The sequence below is a fragment of the Oreochromis niloticus genome, linkage group LG15 (genome assembly GCF_001858045.2).
Source record: "Oreochromis niloticus isolate F11D_XX linkage group LG15, O_niloticus_UMD_NMBU, whole genome shotgun sequence".
NCBI classification, from domain to species: Eukaryota; Metazoa; Chordata; class Actinopteri; order Cichliformes; family Cichlidae; genus Oreochromis; species Oreochromis niloticus.
This window is the reverse complement of record NC_031980.2, coordinates 757,646-778,153: the sequence shown is the minus strand read 5'-3', so window position 1 is coordinate 778,153 and position 20,508 is coordinate 757,646. Positions and strand designations below refer to the sequence as shown.

Below are 20,508 nucleotides of genomic sequence, written 5' to 3'. Positions count from 1 at the left end.
ACATCTGATCTGATAAGTAATTGCGACAGTTTTGGGAATAAATAACCCAATATGTTTTCAGCTGTTAGAGCCCTGACTCAGTTCATGAGATGTGGCTTGAGGTTAAGAGGATGACATTTTATCCACATGCCCGTTGCGATATCTCTCTTTTCTTCCCATTTTTGCTTCTTTGCTGAACGGGACCCTTTTATTTATTTATTTAGGACAGAGCATGTTAATGAACATAAATGTAAAAAAAAAATTACATGAATGTAAACATGCCAGATTATAGCCAAAGGCTAATTTCCATCTGTTGTCCTTAAACATAAAAAAATAGACATAATAATTCATAAAAATTCATCATTCATTCATAATAAAAACTCCATCACCAAACTCACACATACACACCATTCTGTTCCCAAATAAAACATTAAAACTATACAACTCATACATGATCACACACTTGATTTGTCCATAACCAGTTTTTAACCTTTGCCTTAAACAAATTGAATGTCGAGCATTCTCTAATGGGTTGAGGGAGACTGTTCCACAGATGGCCGCCCTTGACTGAGAGGACGTTCTGCCCAAATGCTGTCCCTTTCTCAGATGATGAACCGCAGGTTCAGTCTGAAGCTGCAGACATGAACTCAAATTTGCCTTCATAACACACAAACACTTGCGCGCTCTCTCCTGCTCCAGCTTTGGTGCAGCTCTGTAGCCACATAAAATGTGATCAGATGAAATGGTGATGTCCATTTAAGTGACTGTATTCAGGATGGCAATAATAATTCTATAATTTTGTAAATTCTTCTCATTTTTTGTATATCAAAGACACATTACTATATGTAATAATCACATTATTACACCTGCTGTTTAAATATAACAGTTTACATTTACAACACATCTGTGCCTAAAGGGCTAAATCTAATTGGTCTTCTCTTAAAAACACAGCGAAGGTCTGTCGTTTATAGGGTGTTCAGTGAGATCACTAACGGCACAGAAGAGGAGGACGGAGAAAACATCATCGGTCTGAGTAACCGTTAATTACGTAAGAGTGACAATACAACACAAACTGACACGCACATTTGAAACCATTCCCACTCTAATCCACAGCACGGTTCATCTGCTTTACGTGGCATCATCTGACCACTTTATGTGGCGTTACATAACCGCTGACACCCAGCCGGGAAGCCAGTGCCACACATCTGCCAGGAGATGGCAGCCTCCACCACACGCTTAAATAAATATATAAAGTTGTCATGAAGCGATATATGTTTTGCAGTGAGGGGAAGGTGAAAAATCCCCGGATAAGACAGTAAACAAGAAGCATGAGAGACAGTCAGACGAGAGAGTGAGAAGGAAAACACCGCGACGCTGCTTGATGTGGAGAGAAACACAGAGAGGCTCCATCCAGCAGTGAGTACGCGTCTCCATCCTGTCCGCCCGCTGTGTCGGTGTGCGACAGTAACGTCAGCAGGCTCAGTGTAGTCATTTTAAACCAGATTAAAGGGCAGGGCAGCCAAATGTGAAGCTTTCTGCAGCGATGTGAAACTACAGGGAGAAGCGCTGAACAACGCAAAAAACTCGGTAGCTCACTTTCGACACGGCGACGCTAGCGCGTTTTTCTTTTTACCTTAGTCTTCCCACGTTAAAGCTCAGGTGATGTGCGATAAAAAAGCACGAAAATACGTTTAATGAGCGCGAGCGCACCGATGTGCACGTAAACGTCAGAGGCACGTGCACAGGGACGCACTCGCTGCCACCCACTTGCCGCGCGACAGTCAACGCGGACCATCTGACGCTCAGCTGCAGAGGGAAGCGCGCGCATGTTCCAGGATTACGGAAACGGCCACCTTTCACTTTGTTAGCGCGCTAACTGCTGCTCACCTGTTCTTAATTATGTCACAGAAGTCTAAACTTAGGAGCATAGGTGCGTTTGTTATTACGCAATTTATTATGGCACCGACTCACAATATTGTGACGTATTACAGTATTAGAGGCCACACCCTCGGAAAAACTAGCACTTGTCAACAGTGGGAAGGAAGAGCTCCATTTTTACAGGTAGAGGTCTCTGGCAGAAGCAGGCTCAGGGAGGGACAACCATGTAAATGCTGGAGAAGATATGTTCAGTGCATCATGGGAAGTCCCCATGCAGCCTGAGACTGTAGCTAAGCTAAGCTCAGGATCAGCTGGTTCACACTTAAATACAAGCTTTACCCAGAAATGGAAGTTAACTATAGAGAAAACATAAAGATGTATTGTTTGGCGTTAAGGTTTATAAATTCTTAGGTTTGAATTGAGTTCCTTCCAAAATTAGCCGAAGCCATCCACAGAAACAACTATATCCAAAACATCAGCGTGTTATGCTGAAGAGATCATCTAGGGCTGGACCGCACTGTCATGTAATACCAATTTATAACACAAAGTGGTTCCGAGTGTGAAGTGTTTTATCATGAACTTTAACTTTTACTAACTGAGGCCTGCAGAGCCTGGCATGTAGTTTTGAGGCTTTGGGATTTCTCTGTGCATTGAACAGTTTGGCTGTGCAGTCAGTTTGTTGGAACTGTCGACTCCGCGAAAGGTTGTGGAATTGTGTTAACCTGAATGGTCCAGATTAGCAAAGAAACAGCCAAAATTGTGCAAATTTATAGAAGTGTTCACACTTGCAGTTTTCCTCAGTATTTCAGCGAGGCCTGTGAAAACTTTTATTTTCACATGACTGTACCTCTCTTCTGCCCTGAAGTCTTTTCTGATTCAGACCACATTTTGATAAGTTTGATAACTGATTTTTGAACATAGGTTCAAAAGGTTTAGCAGAACTTGAATAATTTTTGAGAGATGACACAATATGTTGTCTGGATCTGCTGATCCTTGTTGAATTTCCATAGCCAGCGATTAGCCAGGTTCCTATTTGGTGACCACCATTATTTTTCTGGTATTAGAAAAGTCTTTTTGTTCTAGTTTGGGCTCTAGCACTGCTTTGTTGGAAAACAGATATAAGTGACATTAAACAGCAGGTGAAGTCCCGCATTGTCTCTTGAGTGAACGGTGCATAAGTGCATTTGGGCTCGTTGTTTGCTGTTATTTCTAGTCTTGGTAATCTATGCTAAGCTAACTGTGGCACGCCTCAGAACTCCAAGAAAGTGATTCAGATGTAAAATGTCAGAACATTCATTCTCTGCAGTTTATTTCCAAGCACCAGTTAAATTGAAAAAATAAAATCTGAGTATGAATCCATTCACAAGAGAACAAAGCAAACCCTCCACAGTCGAAATGTGTTTTAGTACAGTTCAGACAGATTTTCATTTTTAGCCACTCCTGCACCTTCTGAGTCTTTGCTCCTGGCGTTTGTACTTTGTGTCCCATTCCATGTTGCAGAATCCATAATGTTCACATGACTGTCAACACGCTGCTTGAACACAGTATCATGCAGCTTTCATGCCCTCACACCTTCAGGCTGAAAATATAAGTTTCATGAGGCAGAAATCTATCTATCTTTAGCCAGTGCTTGATGCAGAGAGGAACTCATGGTTTTTATAGGCTTCAGTGTCAAATCGCACCAATGTCTCACAACACTATCTCCATTGTTGTAATGTAAGGAAAAAAACTGCACAAAAGCTTAAAAAATTCCCACCTCACCTTTACAATACAGCATTTAGTTTCTCCTAATAGTAATTACAGTGACAGGACAGCTGAGTGACTGTGGAAAAGGTCACAGGTAAACCAGGGTGAACATGGTGTAAGAAGCCCTCGGGTCAGGTGTTGCTACCTTGAGAGGGATTGCTAATACTTAAGGCCTGTAAATGCTTGCACCTTACATTTCCCACTTTTATGCAAAACTTGTGCAAAGACAATATGATGAGAAAAAAAGGATTTCAATGTTAAAGAGATCCTGATTTTCTGTCAAGCACAACTCTTGGTTCTGTATGATGTTACTGAAACCCCGATATGGCCATTTCAGGCACGTAGCTTTGATTCTGAGCCCAGAAGCCCCACCCACTTGCTGTTAAAGCTTTCTGAGGGGCAGCCAGTCACAAGAAAGGGGGCTTAGAGGGAGGTGAAGGAGCTAGAGCAGCTGATTTCAGAGAGTGCACAGTATAAAAACTGACACATGCAAAGCAACACCAGGAGTGAAAATATGGAGCTGTAAATGACACATATGTCCCTTTATATCAGCTGTGACATAAATTTGAGAGGAAACTTAAAGTTGTGTCAGTCTGTAGTATTATGCCTAGTGTACTCTACACTATATGGACAAAGGTATTGCGGCAGCATTTTTAAGCCTGCTGATGGCGTGACATTATGCTGCTTTGATTGGTCCACAGGGCAGGACTTTGTCCCACTACATACAACATGTCGCCTGCAGAAATTAGCCCCAATCCCCGAAATTGCACTTTCTGTAAGAAGAACTGAGTCTAAAATAGTAGTAGTGTACAGAGTGCAGCCTGTGGTGTGACACAGTCTTGGTATTTTTTCACTACACCCTCAGCCATGAAGTTGGAGTCATTCACAGAGGAGCACTGAGCCACCCCTTTGTTATCTGTCGTTGTTTAGACACAAACACATCCCAGTTAGTTCATGAGAGAGCTGCTGTTTAACCAGCAGTTGTGCTTATATGTAGGTCTCCTTTTCTCTGGTCTGGTATTAAATATGCGAGGCAAGCGTGATGTTTTAATTTTTTCTCTAAAATTCTCCTTATTCTTCCTAATTCTTTTGACAGCTTGATGGGGATGGGGGAAGGAGGCTCCAGGGAACTCTGTGTAAGAGAGAAAAGGGACAAATAAAGCCCTGCAAGAAGCCTGCAAAGGCAGGGAACTACATCCTTCACAGCCCTGCCTGCTTTCACTGTGGTGGACATTTCAAACCGCTCCGCTCTCGGCCACCCAGGAGAGGTGATGCAGGATTAAATCACATGCTCCATCAAGAGTGATCCCAAACCACTGCTGAGGCCTCATTCTCCAGCGCTTAAGGTGCTCTTGACTCTTTGCCAGAGGTTAGCGAGATACAAACGTGGAAGAACGCTGATCAACATTAGACACAGTTAATCGTTTTTCAGTGAGGGTGCAGGGGAAAAGGCCCAGCCACGGCCCACGAGAGGGAGAGGACTCCTGCAGTGGCAGAGGAGATGGGTAACAAAAACACCAACCTACCCAAAGGCCCTGAAGCCGAGGCCACACAAGGAGACGAAGGGGAACTCATCAGCAGCGCCACAGGTAAAATGCTTTCGTCTCGATCCTCTTTTAATGTCGTTCACAAATGCCGCGTGGCTTTTTAAAGTTTGTGTAGCTCAGGAGATGTTATCATTCTGTTCAGTGTCAGCGAGTGTAGGCGGTTAAAATGTGTTGCTCAAATATGCAATCGAAATACTCTGTCATGTTCAAATAAAGTAGATTTATAAACCCGAGTGAGACCCACCGACCTGCAGGGGACTGCTGATTAAGAGGTTTTCCGCACAGTTTAAAGCCTGTCCTCTATTGGCAGACCCTGACTTTCCACAGACTGTTACGCTGCAGCAGAGAAGGTAGAGCTTGATGTGATCTCGACAAAGCTAAGCTCGTAATGTGCTAAACAGCTGCAGCTGATGAGCTGTGTTATCCTGAGCGGCCCCGTACAGCTGCAGCTGATCGTCCTGACTCATTGTAATTCGCAGCATCGCAGGGCTCGCAGGCTGTCTGTGACGGCAACCTGCTGAGGTCTGTCAGGCGGCTTTAGGCTCTAAAATATTCTCTGAGGATGTGAAACACACACACACACACACACACACACACTTACAGTATACTTACTTTATATTCACTACCAGGAGACTTACACACTAACCTCAAGCCTGTAAACTGCGCCTGAAACCCGGACCCTGAACATAGTAGTAACTGAGCGTCTGACATGTCGCTGCCTGAGAGCCGTGAGCTAGCAAAGATAAACAAATTAAAATGCTTGAGCTAAGCTAACCTGCCATAATCTCGAATAAAAGATGGAGACAGCTTTGATGTCTGAACTACTTTGAACCTGCATTCTTTCAAATGAGCCGGGGCGGAGCTTGTGTGAGTGTGTGTGTGTGTGTGTGTGTGTGTGTGTGTGTGTGTGTGTGTGTGTAAGAACAGCCCTAACAAACACAACCTACACAAACCCTTTTGTAATGCGGTTTAAAGTCTGTTTGAGCGCAGCCTGATATTCAGTTCGTTTAGGTTCATACACCAACTTACTTTCTGCACATGCTCAGTGTTTTGCTGTTGTGTCTCCATCGTTCTGTCCTGTCTTTGGGTTGCTTTTTACAGTTTTTGCATACATTGCACTTTATGCAGTCCTGTGTTGATTGTCTGTTATATGTAGCACCATGGTCCTGGAGGAAGGTCGACTCGTTTCACTGTGTACTGTCCCACTGGTCACATGACTTCACAGTCTGAGTGACATGCAGTCCTAAAACACCAAGACTGCGATGGCGTAAACACGAAGGTCGATGCTTCCCCACAGTACTGAGCCAAGCTTTTATAGAGCATATATATGAAGTCGCTGCTGTGTTGCACTGTGACACATTTGTGCCAAGACGGTCCAAGACTGCATCTTCTTACACGCTGTTTCAGCTAATAAGCATTTCAGAATAGATTCACAGGCTTATGTAAGAGTGGGACACTTCTGTGTGGTCATACACGTGCACACTGTACACGCAGGTTGTGTGTTGGAAAAAATATTTTTCATGCTGCTTGGGTTTTTATGTCAGCTGGAGAAAGGAATGGTTAAGCTTTTAAATACATGATAAATGCAATGTTTTACTTTAGTACTTGGAGACTGATCCCACCGTCATATGGTAGCTATGAAGGGCCGGACAGTGATTAATGATTAGCATACAGACTGCAAACACAGCTACACTGTCGGGTGGCAGTCCAGCCGATTCTTCAGTTTGTTATACGTACCTCTCACTATTCTGTCATCTGACTCTTAAAAGTGAAAAATGTCTGAGTATAGCTTAGCTTGTTCATCGTAATTACAGCTGTCGTCGCTTACACACCTGCTTTGAGTCAAGCTTGCATCTCTTTGTTAGACGCCCTCCTCCTGATGGACTTCCAGATTCTTTTGGATCGTAGGTTTTCTGTCATTAAGTTTCCGACAGAGACGTAAACCTGCTGACATAGTGGTGACATCACAGGATGAGGCCACTTGAGAAAGCTTCTCCACGGCCACAGAAGGCATTCAAGAACTGGTTTACAGACTTTGTGGAACTGGTAATAATCCAGGCAACAACATATCAGTTTTTTTGCCTTTCTGTAGCTGACCGCTCACACTAAAATATTGAGAGAACACTGAAATATTACTGATTTTATCATTTTTATATCAGGCTCTGTCTGTGCTTCATGTTTTTAGAAAGTGTCTCCAGAGATGAATCACAGGGTCCCACCCCACAGCTGCTGGCCTCCCTGCAATCCCTCGGAGAAAACAGCGACTACACGCTGCTGCCACACTCCTTGCACCAGGTGTGTGTGTGTGTGTGATGGTTTGAGAGCACCTGTGAAGAATATTTTCCTTTAGCATCCAGAGGGAATTCTCAGTGTCTTTATTTAGTCTGTGTGAGAGAGTGTGCTTACATCCACAGCACGTCCCTCGGTGTGTCCTGGTTGCACAGTCTGTGTGAGTGGAGACGAACACAGCAAATCTCAGAGCCGGCGTTTGGCGAATGCGTCAGTGTAGCTCGTTACATTTACAAATGGCGTGCAAATGAAAGCTGTGGCTGTGTTTATTGTTTAAAGGGTCAGCTATTTGAAAGTGTTCTGCAGCGCAGGTGTAGGATCTGAACTGGTAGCCCCCCCACCCCCCGTCTGTGTTCAGCACACATGCTAATTAGAAGCCCGATGGATACAGTCAGGTTTCAGCCCTGTGTTCGCTTTAAAAGGATCACCGCGGGTTCCTCGTGCAGTACTTTTCCTGTCACTGTTCCCTAACAACACTCACAACACGGTTCATTTGTTTCAGCTACTGCACTCGTTTGCTCTGCAGCCGGCTGCAGCTGGAACAAAGGGGAAGCTGTTTGCTTTAAGTTCTCATAATGGAAAGGAGAGGCAGGGCATTTCATCCAGAGACACAATCAGCTGATGTGTTGCCGTAGATTCAAGTTGTTTTGGCAAGTTCGCTCAAAATACCAGGAATTTCTGTTGTTGTGACGGATGCCACTGAGGCAGTAACTATACATTTAGCAGAAACGTGTCATAAATGCTGCTACCTGCTGTTTCAGAGCACAGAACATGTCATTAAATATATTTGTCTAAAAGTAAAGATACCCAAAAGCACTCGATCACAGCTACAAAGGCAAACACAGTTACTAAGAAAATGCTGGAATTATCTGGATTTTGTGGGATAGAAATGTTTCTGCTCTCATGAACAGATCATTAAAAAATAATGAACTAATGTTCAGTATGAGAATCTGCTGGGTTTTAGTGGATTACAGTGGATACACAATAGTGCAGGTTTCATGGAAGAGCAGCGCTGTTGTCTCTGTTATTGTAGCTGTGTTTAAAGGTTTGTGCGTAGGAAGGGTGGCGTCTCTCACTGTTGGGACTGTTTGTGTGTCGGGGATGGCCTTCCTGCTGCTTATTGCTGTTCCCATCAGGAACAAGGAATGCTGACACATACATGCTCTTTACCTGCATATCAGTGCCAAAATTATAGGGACGGCTGTAAATCCAGATGAAGTGACCACATCTCTTTTATCAAAATGTCATCTTCAAAAAACCCAACAAACACTTTCTGGCCACTCTTCAGGATGTTGGAACTCATGAACAGGAGGGATGGACGAGGACAAGGCTTCACATCTGGCCAGATACTGAACTGCTGTCTGTTTGAAATTCAGAGTCTTCACTAGATGATCCTTTTTCCAGGATTAGGGGGTTTCTGTGTGATTTATGTGAGACATGCTGCTCATTTGTTTCTAATCATAAGCAATTGTTTGCAATCGGATTCTCCTACTAGTGTTTGAGATGGACTTAAAGGCATCTGTGAGGCAGAAACAGCCCAAAGAGGTACGCCACCACAGACCATAAGCTGCTGCATGTGACTTTTTGTTTCTCAGGTCGTCTCCGTGGCGGTGGAGACCATGTGACCCTTGTCTTTGAAGGGATTTAGCGCGACTCAGACAGAAACATACATTCAGTTAGGAGCCAAATGTAGACTTGTGTAATTTTGTGTAAAGTGCCTTCTGTCTAATAAAGCATCTTTTTTCCTGTCTTTTCTTTTAGATTGCAGAGGCCTACTCACTTAAACAAGACTGTATCCTTTCAGTGGCACAGACAGCTGATATCTCATAACCCAGCTAGACCGGCAGGCATTATAATTAAAAATGGTTTAGGACAGGGGTGGGCAATCTCAGTCCACGAGGGCCGCTGTCCCTGCAGGTTTTAGATCTCACCTTGGGTCAACACACCTGAATCACATGATTAGTTCGTTACCAGGCCTCTGAAGAACTTCAGGACATATTGAGGAGCTAATTTAGCCATTTAAATCAGCTGTGTTGGTTCGAGGACACATCTAAAACCTGCAGGGACACCGGCCCTCGTGGACTGAGATTGCCCACCCCTGGTTTAGGAGCATGTGCAGTACGTACCCTCACCTTGTGTTTACCTTAGTGAGGAGATAAGGATTTACAAGTTGTGGCGTGTTGGGCCCGGGCGGCTTACAGGGTCAAAGGTAACACTGCTGAGCAAACTTTGTTATAATTGAAATGTGGAAGACACAAAACCTCTGTAAGGTTTCGTCTTTCTCTTTGTCGACCTAATGTGGTTTTCTGTGTCTCTCAGGCGATGGGTGTTCCCCATGTTTGGCTTTAGGCCCAAGGGGCTCGCAGTGTTTCCTCTGGCTCTGTTTGTGCTGTTGCTGTGGTAACAGCTATGGGCTGTCTCGCTGTAAGGAGTGTGGTGTGTACGTAATGAGTTTATGTGTGAGGAGACAAGAAAAGAGACGCAGAAACAGACAGAGGTCCTGATTTATCAGAAGGGTTAGGGTTACACACCAAATGACATAAATCCCAAAGTTGCTAAATGTTCTAACTCACCTTTAGACTCTAAGCTTATTGATGCCCTTCACTTTGCAGTGTGTGCGTCTTTTGTTCCTTCTGTTGTTTTGTTTCCTGAAAGCTGCCTGTCATCGGTCACCAGCTTTCTGAATTTGTCCAAAATTGCATTAAAACAGGTGAATTTAAGCAGTTTGTATTGTCTAAATAATTTCGAGCATGTTAGGACTTAATATTCACTTCATAAAACAGCCAACAATTCAATTTCCTAGTAATTAACATGTAGTTGTTGAAGTACTTAAAAATACTTATAATGATACTGTGCAGCAGAATAAGAGTATAATTGCTTGTTTATAAAGAAAGTATTTTTAACTGATGGCTGTTAGGGACACAGGTAGTCTTACAGAGTATACTGACCTCCTCAAATACACTATGCTTTTTGTGGTATGGCCTTATTAAAGGATAGTAATACTGTAGTCAGTCTTAATTTAAATGTCAGGAGACGTCTTCTGTATTATGACGTGCTGCCCAAGTTGATCAGAGATGTTATTGTAGGACCCAGTGTGTGTTGTGTCTTTAACTGGTTATGCTGCCAGACCAGTGGGCCATCCAGTTCTTACAGCTAGAGAAGCTCTACCATGAACGGCTGCTCTCCAACCTCACAGTCCTGCAGCAGAGCTGGGGTTTGCCATCTTATCAGTCCTAAAAAAAACACACACACAACATATTCTTGTGGCAAAATGAAACTGCATGTGATTTGCGTGTAACTGCACTTATGTGTTCGCAGAGAGCCAATGGAGGGAGAAGGACAGCGGCAGCAGCTTGCCTTCTGACACGGACGGCATGAGCGAGAAACACTTTGAGACGCTGAGCCAGATGTGCAGAACTCACCTCAGGTAATCCACAGTGGGACTGTCCTGTGTCATATGTCGCATATCTTTGACGTGTCTCCACTCATACACAGACAGCAGAGAGCTGAGCAGCTCTCAGTGTCTGAAGTAAATTCTTTTCACGCCATTCATTCCCTCCTTTTGCCGTCATCGCTGTCACACAGAAAGCTTTTAGCACCAATTTTGCTTTAACACAATCTGCTGCTATCTTTGTCTCTCTCACGAGGACAAATCAAGAAGTCATAGGCTGAGCCTCAGTATCGGTGATGCGTGAGGATAGAGGGAGGCATGGAAATCAATTTTAATAAGTGTAAATATGAATATCAATATTCTAGGAAGGGCACCAAAGATTTGCCCTGTAGATTCATTTCCGCTCGATGCAGACAGACACCAGGAGTTTGCACGCCAGACGCTGGTGGGTCACGCCAGCTGGTATGTTACTGCAGGCCAGAGTCTCTGCAAGCAGGAGGATCTAGTTTGACTGAAGAACAGCTGAGAGCCTGACAAATGTCTAAAATTGTTTTCTCATAAGTTCAGTAATATATTAACGTCCTCTCCTCCTCTTCTCTCCTGCTGCCTGTCTGCTCTGTGTTTGGAATCACTCAGACCATCCGTCAGTGTGGAACAGGTAGGACAGACCAGCAGCCAGGCTGTTCAGGCTGTTCAGGCTCCATTTATGACCTTTACTTCACAATAAAGTTGTCGACTATGTTTCAATCACCAGAACAAGCTCAACACGACACTCGCAGACGTTCAGACCAAAGCACTACAGCCGCATCATGATGAAGGTAAACATGTATCTCTGTTCATAACTGATACCAAAGAATCACCACAGTTTATGATGTGTTTAGAAGTGTGTGCTCTATGCTGTGTGCCACATATTCATCAGCCTGACAGCAACATTTATGGCAGCTTTCAGTGACACTTTGTGTATTTTACATTAAAAATAACTGCAGTGAGCGAACTTTATATGACAACGTTTGACTTTACAGTTGAACAGGTAATAAATAATTATGTATATTATTACTCAGCATAGGGGCAGCACAGTTCCACAGTGGTTAGCACTGTTGCTGCACAGCAAGAAGGTCCTGAGTTCAATTCCACCATCAGGGCGGGGTCTTTCTGTGTGGAGTTTGCATGTTCTCCCGTGGGTGGGTTCTCCTCGGGGACTCCGGCTTCCTCCCACCGTCCAAAGACATGCACTTAGTGGGGATAGGTTAATTGATCAGTCCAAATTGCCCATAGGTGTGAATGTGAGTGCGAATGGTTGTCTGTCTCTGTGTGTTAGCCCTGCGACAGACTGGCGACCTGCCCAGGGTGTACCCTGCCTCTCGTCCTATGACAGCTGGGATAGGCTCCAGCGCCCCCCGCGACCCTGAAAAGGATAAGCGGATGGATGGATGGATGGATGGATGGATGGATGGATGGATTACTCAGCATATTGCAAAATGTTAAAAATCGGAAAAAATGTCGTAGCGTGAGTAAAGTAATGTGGTAATGCCGTACCCTGCTGAGTTCAAATTTAGGGGATGCCGAGGGAAACCTGTTTGTGAACTAATGAGACGGTGTGGTAATTAGATTTTCACCTATGCAACCAAAACGATGCACAATGAGCGCATCGTGGCAAAGTATAACTGAAGTCACACGATTTTTGCATTTCCATTCCAGCCAACACGTCAGAAACTACGCAGGAGGAAGTAAAGGAACACAGCTTGGAGTCAGAGCATTCATCACCACAGACGGGCCCTGAGGAGGAGGATGGAGATACATGTGAGGAAGGGCAGGAAGTAGAAGAAGAAGAAGAAGAAGAGGAGCAGTGTGAGGAGACACCAGAAGAGGAAGAGGTGAAAGTGGAGTGGCCAACAGGAGTACCTCAGGCATCAGACAAGGACCTGGCTAAACTGTCCCACAAGGAGGGGGTAGGACTGCACTTTATCTGCCTTTACACCCTGTTTGCACCACTCGAGGATATGAAATGACAACAAACGACTATGTTGTCATTTCATATGTTAAATTAATATACTGTACTGTGCAGAAGTCTTGAGCCACTCGTTATTTCTTGACATTTTGTAAGAAAATGGGAATGAAGCACCTAAGACAACAGAGTTTGTACAGCTGGGGCAGGATTTTTTTCCTGTTTAAGGACATGACTTTCAGATTCTGTTCATCTGCTGCAGATGGGTTTTCATCCCTGCTACTTTCCTCAAAGGTTTTAGGGTCACGCTGACACCACGTGCCACGTTTGGACTAAAAGCTCTTTGGGAATCACTTTGTTGGGGCAAAACTAGCACTTTAGTCCTATCAGGCACTTTTCATAGATTCAACTAAAGAAAGGGAAAAAACTCATTTTAAGGAAAGCTGCTGGTAACAAAGTGTCTAAAGATACCATTTCAAATCGGTTCTGCTGTTGTCTTTTGTCTGTAGACACAACACTGGCTCATCTCGTGAGTTAGATGCTTTTTTGTGCTTGAATGATTCATAGGTCTGTTAGGTCAAAAACAAGGATAAAGATTCCTTTGAAAACGAGGAACAAGGTACAAGTTAGGGCAAATATATCGACTATCGATGATAAGCTGAGCCCATTGGCGATTACTGGACTGATGATTGTCGGTTGGAAAGTGTTTACATATCACCCAACCCTAGTACAAGTCCCACGCACAAAGCAAAACATAAAGAAATTAGGATTGGCTCAAGACTTTTGCACAGTACTGCATTGGCACAAATATATTTTCACTTTCCATTCAACACCCTTCATTTATTTCCTTTTCCATCCTGGCTTGTTTCCTTTATCCTTTCCATCAAAGTCTGCCTGCAGGAAAAAACTCCACATGCTGAGCAGCTCTCTGTTCTTCCTTGGACACGCCCACAAATCATATCCGTCCTCCCTGAATGAGACCTTCATCATTTTTCTGTTGAGAAAGCCTCCACCCATGTTCACTGGTGTGGCCTCACACTTGGGATGTCCACCCTGCCGAGTGTGTTAGATTACTGAGCCAAGACATCATGTTCTGGCTGAACCACTGAGCTGAAGGGGGCTGGTTCCTGCAGAGGTGGGGATGTAATCCCAGGATCCAGGCCTTCATGGGTTCAGGATCATGGCTCATTTTACAGAAAGCACCCCTTTCCATCAAATTTCACAAGGCTTTGAATGTTTTTCATCAGCAAATTTGTACTTCGTTACATCTCGAAACAATTACATAATTCATTTTATAAATTCAGTAGTAACATGAAAAATCTGACTCAAAAACCTCCAAAATGTGATGACAAACGTTGTGTGACTTGGACAGATTATTTATATGTTTTGACTAAATGCTGCGATGAGCTTAAGCAGTGACTTCTGTGCACAACAAGGTGGGAGTTCACCAAAAATGAAGTGCAGCAAACAGGCTGAACTAACAGGATGTCAAACCACCTGTGACGAAAAAGTCATTTTGTCTGTCAGACCCACACATTGCTCATTCGGTCCTCTTCAAACTCAAATTTGATTTGTCATACACACAACCATACACAGTACGACATGTGGTGAAATGCTTATTGCTGTGCAATGCCTGATCGTTAAACGACAGTAAAGACTTAAGTTAGAAATTTACAGTAAAAAAAGAATTTGCAAATACCGATTTATGATAAGAAGTGTCATCCAAAGCAGCTCGTGGAGAAAAGTGAGCAGCAGGAAGCAGGATTCCTTTGTAGACCATACAACAGGAAACTGCTGACAGTGTGAAGAGGCCCCTGAATGAGCTCGGAGAGGACAGTAAAGTAAGGCACGGTGTCCTGTTTGGGATGAGTCATGTTTTATTACGCTTCGTGGTTTTCAGTGTTTTTATTAGCACAGTTGTGTTTGTGACTCTTCCATCAGGCAGCACGTTGGCTGGCTCGGAGAGCTCCACAGCTCTTTCTTACACCCTGTCTTTTATACAAATATAAAACTGTCGAGATTTTAATCCCTGGTCACCCACTTTTCACCCAATGGGTGAACCTCTATACCTGTAGATTTGAATGTTGGCCCTGAAGTGGTTAAAAAATTGCAGTTTGTCTTACAGCCAATCAGTGGGTGGATTTTTTGGGTACTAACAAATGTTAAACTTGTGGGGCAGGGCGGGATGTCACTAGACTGACAGTTGTAGTGACACAGGATATCGTAGCCAATCCTGTCTGCTGAGGTTCACCTCAGCTAATTCCTGCCGGTGAAATGGACTTTTCCTTTGTGACTGTGTTGTTGGTGCTTTCTAAAGCATCTTTCATGAAGCTGTGATGATTAACATGGCTTCACTGATGGCTGCCCCTCTGTGAGCCTGGTTCTGCCAGAGGTTTCTACCTGATAAAAGGGAGTTTTCCTTCCCACTGTTGCCAAGTGCTCGCTCATAGGGAAATGTCCAATTGTTGGGATTACCTCTGTATTAGTGGAGAATCTTTACCTTACGATATATAATGCTAATGTTTCCGTCTTGGTAAATAAAGTTCCAGTATTCTATCAATAAGTTACTTGGGATTAAAGGTAGCTAAGCAGGTATGAGTATCTTGTGCACCTTTATCAGTCCAGCTTGGTAACCAAGCTTCTGAGCTGATAACTTAGCACTCTCCACTGCTGTTGAAATATGGTCCCTTTGGGGTCCACAAAAACAGTATGTTAGCAGGTAAAGCTCCAAATGAGCTTTGTCCATTTTTGGATACAGTCTGTGGTCCCGAGAGGGTAAATGCTGGCAACCTTGGCGAGTTTTCCTCTAGTATAATTATGAGATTGGAATTTGTGGTTTTGATTTTAGATGAGAACAAGAACAAGGCGATAAATATGTTTCAAAAGATTTATCAAACCATATGTTTTTCCCCATAATGTCTGATCCTGGCTGTATGTGTCCCAGAGTGTGTATTAAGTTCTGTCTGTATAGAGTTAACTATGACCAGTGGAACATCGAGTACGCCGCTAACAATGTGGCCTCACACAGTAAATAAAGGCAGGAGCTGATGAGGCTGACTGTTCACTGTCACTGCAAATGGACCCTCTGTGCTGGATAAAGATGTTGAAAGCAGTTCCTCCCTCTGACCCTTCGAATACTTAGCTTGCCCAATCGTGACTTCCTCCTGAAACACATTATTCAGGCCAACACAGAGAATAATGTCTGCTTCTGTGTGTGCAGCTGTGCCTCTGCTTGTCCCACTGCCAAAATCATAAATCAACTAAATTTTAAAATGGTCATATCCAAAGCTGTAGATGCTTTTAATCACAGGCTTGAATGTCGTAACAGTGCTTCTGCTTTGATTAAACTAAAACGACTAATTCGACTTGGGCATTGGTGAAAAAAGGACACTCAAGTCAAATGTATTCATTTCCTGTTAAAAGGGAGTTTTTCCTTTCCACTTTCACCAAGATCTTGCTCATAGGGGCTCATCTGATTGTTGGGTATCGGCATTTTACAGTATAAAGTGCTAATGTTTCAGTTTTGGTGAGTAAAGTTTTATCAGTTTGTTACTTTTAAAAAGCAGGTATGTGTATCTGTGGCACCTTTATGAATGCAGCAAGGAAGCAACTGCTGCTGCCAATCTAGGAAGGATTGTAAGACGATTTGCAAACATTTTGAATTTTACAGCGAGAAAAAGATTAATCAATAGAAAACTTTGTAGACTATTGTTAATCAGAGGTGGTTGTCTCAGTAAATTCACCCCAAGTTCAGACTGTGTTCTACCCCAAGAGCTACAGCTCAAGACTCTACAACCCCAGCATGTTAAATGTTAAGGTTCATGGCAGCACAGTTGGAAAAAGACTGATGAAGTCTGGTTTGTTTGGAAGGAGAAACACTCTTCTCTCAAATTAAAGAACGTGACAGCACAGCTTAAGACTGCTTAAGTTGGTTTTGAATAGACCATAAGACTTCTGGAACGATGTCCTGTTTGTCCATAACGCACAGCAGCACACAGCAAAAACCTAAAACAGCAGATCGGCACAAACACCTCACAGCAACCGTCAAGCCCGGTGGAAAAGGGCTTATCGTTTCGGCTTTGTTTTGCAGGCTGAAACTGAGCGATGAATCTCAGCAGCAAAAGAATCAAGATGTCGGATTGACCCAGTCAAGGTTCAAATGTCAGCCTGACTGAAATGCATTGCATTAATAGATGCTCAAAGAAAAGTGGACCAAAGTTCATATTTCCTCCACAGCAGTGTGAAAGACCATAAAGTCATGCAGAAAATCATTACTTCAACTTGTTGTTGCTAAAGGTGGTTCTACAATCACAGAGTGTACTGAGAACTTCAGTGTTTGTGCACATAAAGTTATATTGAATTATCATTTTGGGTTTTGGCTTCACAGACCGCCTCAGCTCATTCGACGAGACGGTCAGCGTTGTTCCAAAGTAATAATGGTGTTACTGCCTGTGCTTGTTGGCCCGTCAGCCTAATTCTTCTTTATTTTAGCACATTCATCACAATCAGAATTGATACTAATAATAATGGACTGATACCAACTCACTCTGCGTTTAAAGTTTTTCTCCTTTAATATCCCCAACATGCACAGTACAGAACTGCTGAATGGTCATAAAGGGATCTTTTCATTGTTTTTGTCAACATGACCACACTCCCCAAAGCTGCTGTCCTTCCTTCTTTATGTTCTGTCTCTGTGTCTGCTTCAGAACTCGTCCCCAGACGGTCTGGTTTCCATCCTGAAGAGGAGGAGAGCATCGCTGGACGGGTTACCTCCCCCAAGCAATACTGCCAATAAGCAAAATTCCAAACGCAAAGTTCGGTTCAGTGAGCCGGAGGACGGGAGCGAGCACGGTACAGTTAGAGCTGTCGGAGACACTCAGCTTCTTCTTCTGCTGCTGCACAGTTTATTTCAGATAGAAATGGTATTTAAAATGTTTCATGTTTGATGATGAACTCCGTATTGCTCCCTTTCTTACTCACAGATGAGGTGGGCGGAGACTCCTGCCTAATCCTGCTGTTGCTGTGCCTCGTTACTGTGGTGATCAGTGTAGGTGGGACTGCGCTCTACTGCACCCTGCTGGACACTTACTCCAACATCTGCACCGATTTTACTCACAATGTCGACTTCTATGTCATGAACGTGCGGAGGCTCGTGGAAGGGCTCGGGCGCTGGCTGCCCTTCCGGACTTAACGCCCTTAATCTGCGTTATCCATCATCCAGACAAGAACTCCCAACAACGAGTGGCTGCAGTCGCCAGCTAACATGACGGCGCAGGGACGAAATGTTTAAAACTTTGATTTCTTCGACTATGACTGAAGAGGCGTTTAAACTAAGGAGACTTGTGAATTGTATTTAATAATTACACTGGTGCTTGTAGCAAGAGTAAAATGGTCAGAATTTCACCTCAGAATCAAAACGTGGTGACGTGTGCATGTAAGCGTTTAAAAAATACTTGTTTACTACGATCTGTGTGGTTGCTATAGATACCACACAAGAGGGCTCACGTGTCTCGGCTCTGTTTATATAAAAACAGAAAAAGTAGTGGCTCGGTGTAAGCAGTGCTCCGCTCACGTTTGTAGCAGTAGTTGTAACTTTTGATCAATAAGTTCCAGATTTTTGTTGTTTTATTTGTACTTGTGTAGAGAAAAGCTGTCGTTCAAATCAACAGGATCATATGTGTGTGTTTTTAGGATGTTTAGAAAAATAATGATTTTCCAGCCCTCCCCCTTTTTATTTCATCTTACCTTTATTCTGCTATCGATAGTATGGAGGGCCAAAAATGCCAAAATATAAAACCATATAGAAATAAAAGACTCAGAGAATGAGTTCATATGTCCCAAAGCTTCTTTTTGTTCTACATCATTATGCAAATTACTGGAGCAGAAATGTGAAGAGAACAAAATTCAAATTGAAAGGGATTAAAGTAAAAAAAAACAACAACAACCCATAATGAATGCAAAATTAAATGCCAAAGTAAATATTAAGGAAGTTATTATTATTATAACAATTATAAGGGTCTATATTTTACTCAGTATTTTTCATACTACGTCATAACTTTTTATTTTAGTTATTATTTTGGCAGGTTTGGTCCTCCACAGCGGGCATGCTGAGAGGTAAGTAGTGGGTACAGTTAGAGCAGACAGCAAGAGGCTTCAAACGTCTTGATGCATGCTCAATCATCCAGGTAAGTAAATCTCCAAAAGTTGATTCTGTTCATCTGGACGTAGCGTTTTGTGGGAGAAACGTTTCGTCACTCATCCAGGTGACTTCTTCAGTCTCAGCTGACTGCAGGTTTCCCCAAACCTTATAAACAGTACATTTACATTTATAAGTACGTGTACCGCAAACCTACGCATACAGATTAGTATCTAAGGTTTGACTCTCATCATCCACTGGAGCACAAACTGGGTGTCATCAGGACGCTACAACACAGAGCGAACACCATCCCCACTGACACAGCAGCCAGGGAGGCAGAAGAACAGCACATCAAGAAGGCCCTGAGTAAATGTGGTTATCCCAGCTGGACTTTTGTCAAAGCTGGGAAGGCGCCTAAAGAAAGCTCCAGCCGATCCAGGAGAGAAGGACAACCGCTGCCCAGGCGAAAACCTGTAGTGATCCCATATGTGTCAGGAGTATCGGAACATTTGAGACGCATTTTTTCTAAACACCGGGTCTCTGTGGCTTTTAAACCCCAAAACACGCTGCGCCAAAAACTGGTCCTCCCCAAGGATCGGGTCCCCCGACACAAACAGAGTAACATAGTGTACGCTGTTAAGTGCCAGGATTTATACATCGGGGAAACCAAACAACCTCTGGTGAAGCGGATGCCACAACACAAAAGAGCCACCTCATCAGGCCAGGACTCTGCAGTCTATTCACACCTACAGGCCAGTGGACACTCTTTCAGTGATGAGGATGTACACATCCTGGACAGGGAGGAACGCTGGTATGAGGGCGGAGTCAAGGAGGCCATTTACATGAAAAGGGAAAGACCATCTCTGAATGGAGGAGGGGGCCTAAGGGTACATCTGTCACCATCTTACAATGCTGTGATTGCAGCCATTCCCCAACTCTCTGTGAATGGGACTCATGGCCATTAATCAGTGTTCTTTGGTCAGTGATTGTTGATCAATGGTCATGAGAATTTGCATAATTATGATGAAGGAACTGACCTCACAGCCCATTGTTCCTTCAGTGGGCTGGTTTCAGTCATTATGCAAATGTCCTGTTTATAAGGTTTGGGGAAACCTGCAGTCAGCTGAGACTGAAGAAGTCACTTGGATGAGTGACGAAACGTCCAGATGAACAGAATCAACTTTTGGAGAAGAGGCTTCAAACATTTTCATATTTTGGAAAAACATTCATGTGAAATGTGAAAGGAGCTGATATGATTTTAGCGGTAATAGCTGTGTGTTTACCTCCGTTCTTGTAGTTATTCTTTATTTTTCCCTTACCGTAATATGACCAGATTAAGAAGAAATGTTAGACTGTGCTAGACTAGAACCCTGTTCAAACTGACTGCAGTATTTCCACGTTAATGAAGCTTTAAATGCAGATTGAGGGAGAGCGGTATGAAATTCCTGTCTTCTTTGTGGTCATCACGGTTAGCCATGTGCCAGTTAGCCAAGTTAGTAACTTGAGAGCTGCTCCACAATCTCAGGCACTTTCCCTGTGTCCATACTTTAGGTGCTCGATGTTTTCATGGTTACGTGTACATGTGTGAACCTTAAAC

The 20,508-nt window shown here is 43.5% G+C and overlaps 1 protein-coding gene across 3 annotated transcripts; it reads left to right on the top strand.

The window, feature by feature from the left end:
* The first annotated feature begins 887 nt into the window (after window positions 1-887).
* cnstb (consortin, connexin sorting protein b) lies at window positions 888-19,266 on the top strand. Of its 3 annotated transcripts, none has more exons than XM_005449862.4 (11): window positions 888-1,395; window positions 4,700-5,192; window positions 7,336-7,445; window positions 9,201-9,231; window positions 10,567-10,653; window positions 10,758-10,866; window positions 11,467-11,488; window positions 11,585-11,648; window positions 12,541-12,779; window positions 17,482-17,626; window positions 17,758-19,266. In XM_005449862.4, the coding sequence occupies exons 2-11, from the start codon at window positions 5,105-5,107 to the stop codon at window positions 17,964-17,966; spliced, it is 1,104 nt and encodes a 367-aa protein (XP_005449919.1). In that variant the 5' UTR covers window positions 888-1,395; window positions 4,700-5,104; the 3' UTR covers window positions 17,967-19,266. The 3 variants fall into 3 exon arrangements, with proteins under 3 accessions (XP_005449919.1, XP_005449916.1, XP_005449917.1); XM_005449859.4 differs by having other exon boundaries at window positions 895-1,395; window positions 12,529-12,779; XM_005449860.4 differs by lacking the exon at window positions 888-1,395 and adding an exon at window positions 1,771-2,040 and having other exon boundaries at window positions 12,529-12,779.
* Window positions 19,267-20,508: the final 1,242 nt, after the last annotated feature.

Bases quoted from the DNA above. Each gene is read 5' to 3' on its own strand.
- cnstb (XM_005449859.4), top strand. From the start codon at position 5,105: ATGGGTAACAAAAACACCAACCTACCCAAAGGCCCTGAAGCCGAGGCC. The intron at 5,193-7,335 runs GTAAAATGCTTT...TCATGTTTTTAG, and splicing joins ACTCATCAGCAGCGCCACAG to AAAGTGTCTCCAGAGATGAA. The intron at 7,446-9,200 runs GTGTGTGTGTGT...CTTTTCTTTTAG, and splicing joins TGCCACACTCCTTGCACCAG to ATTGCAGAGGCCTACTCACT.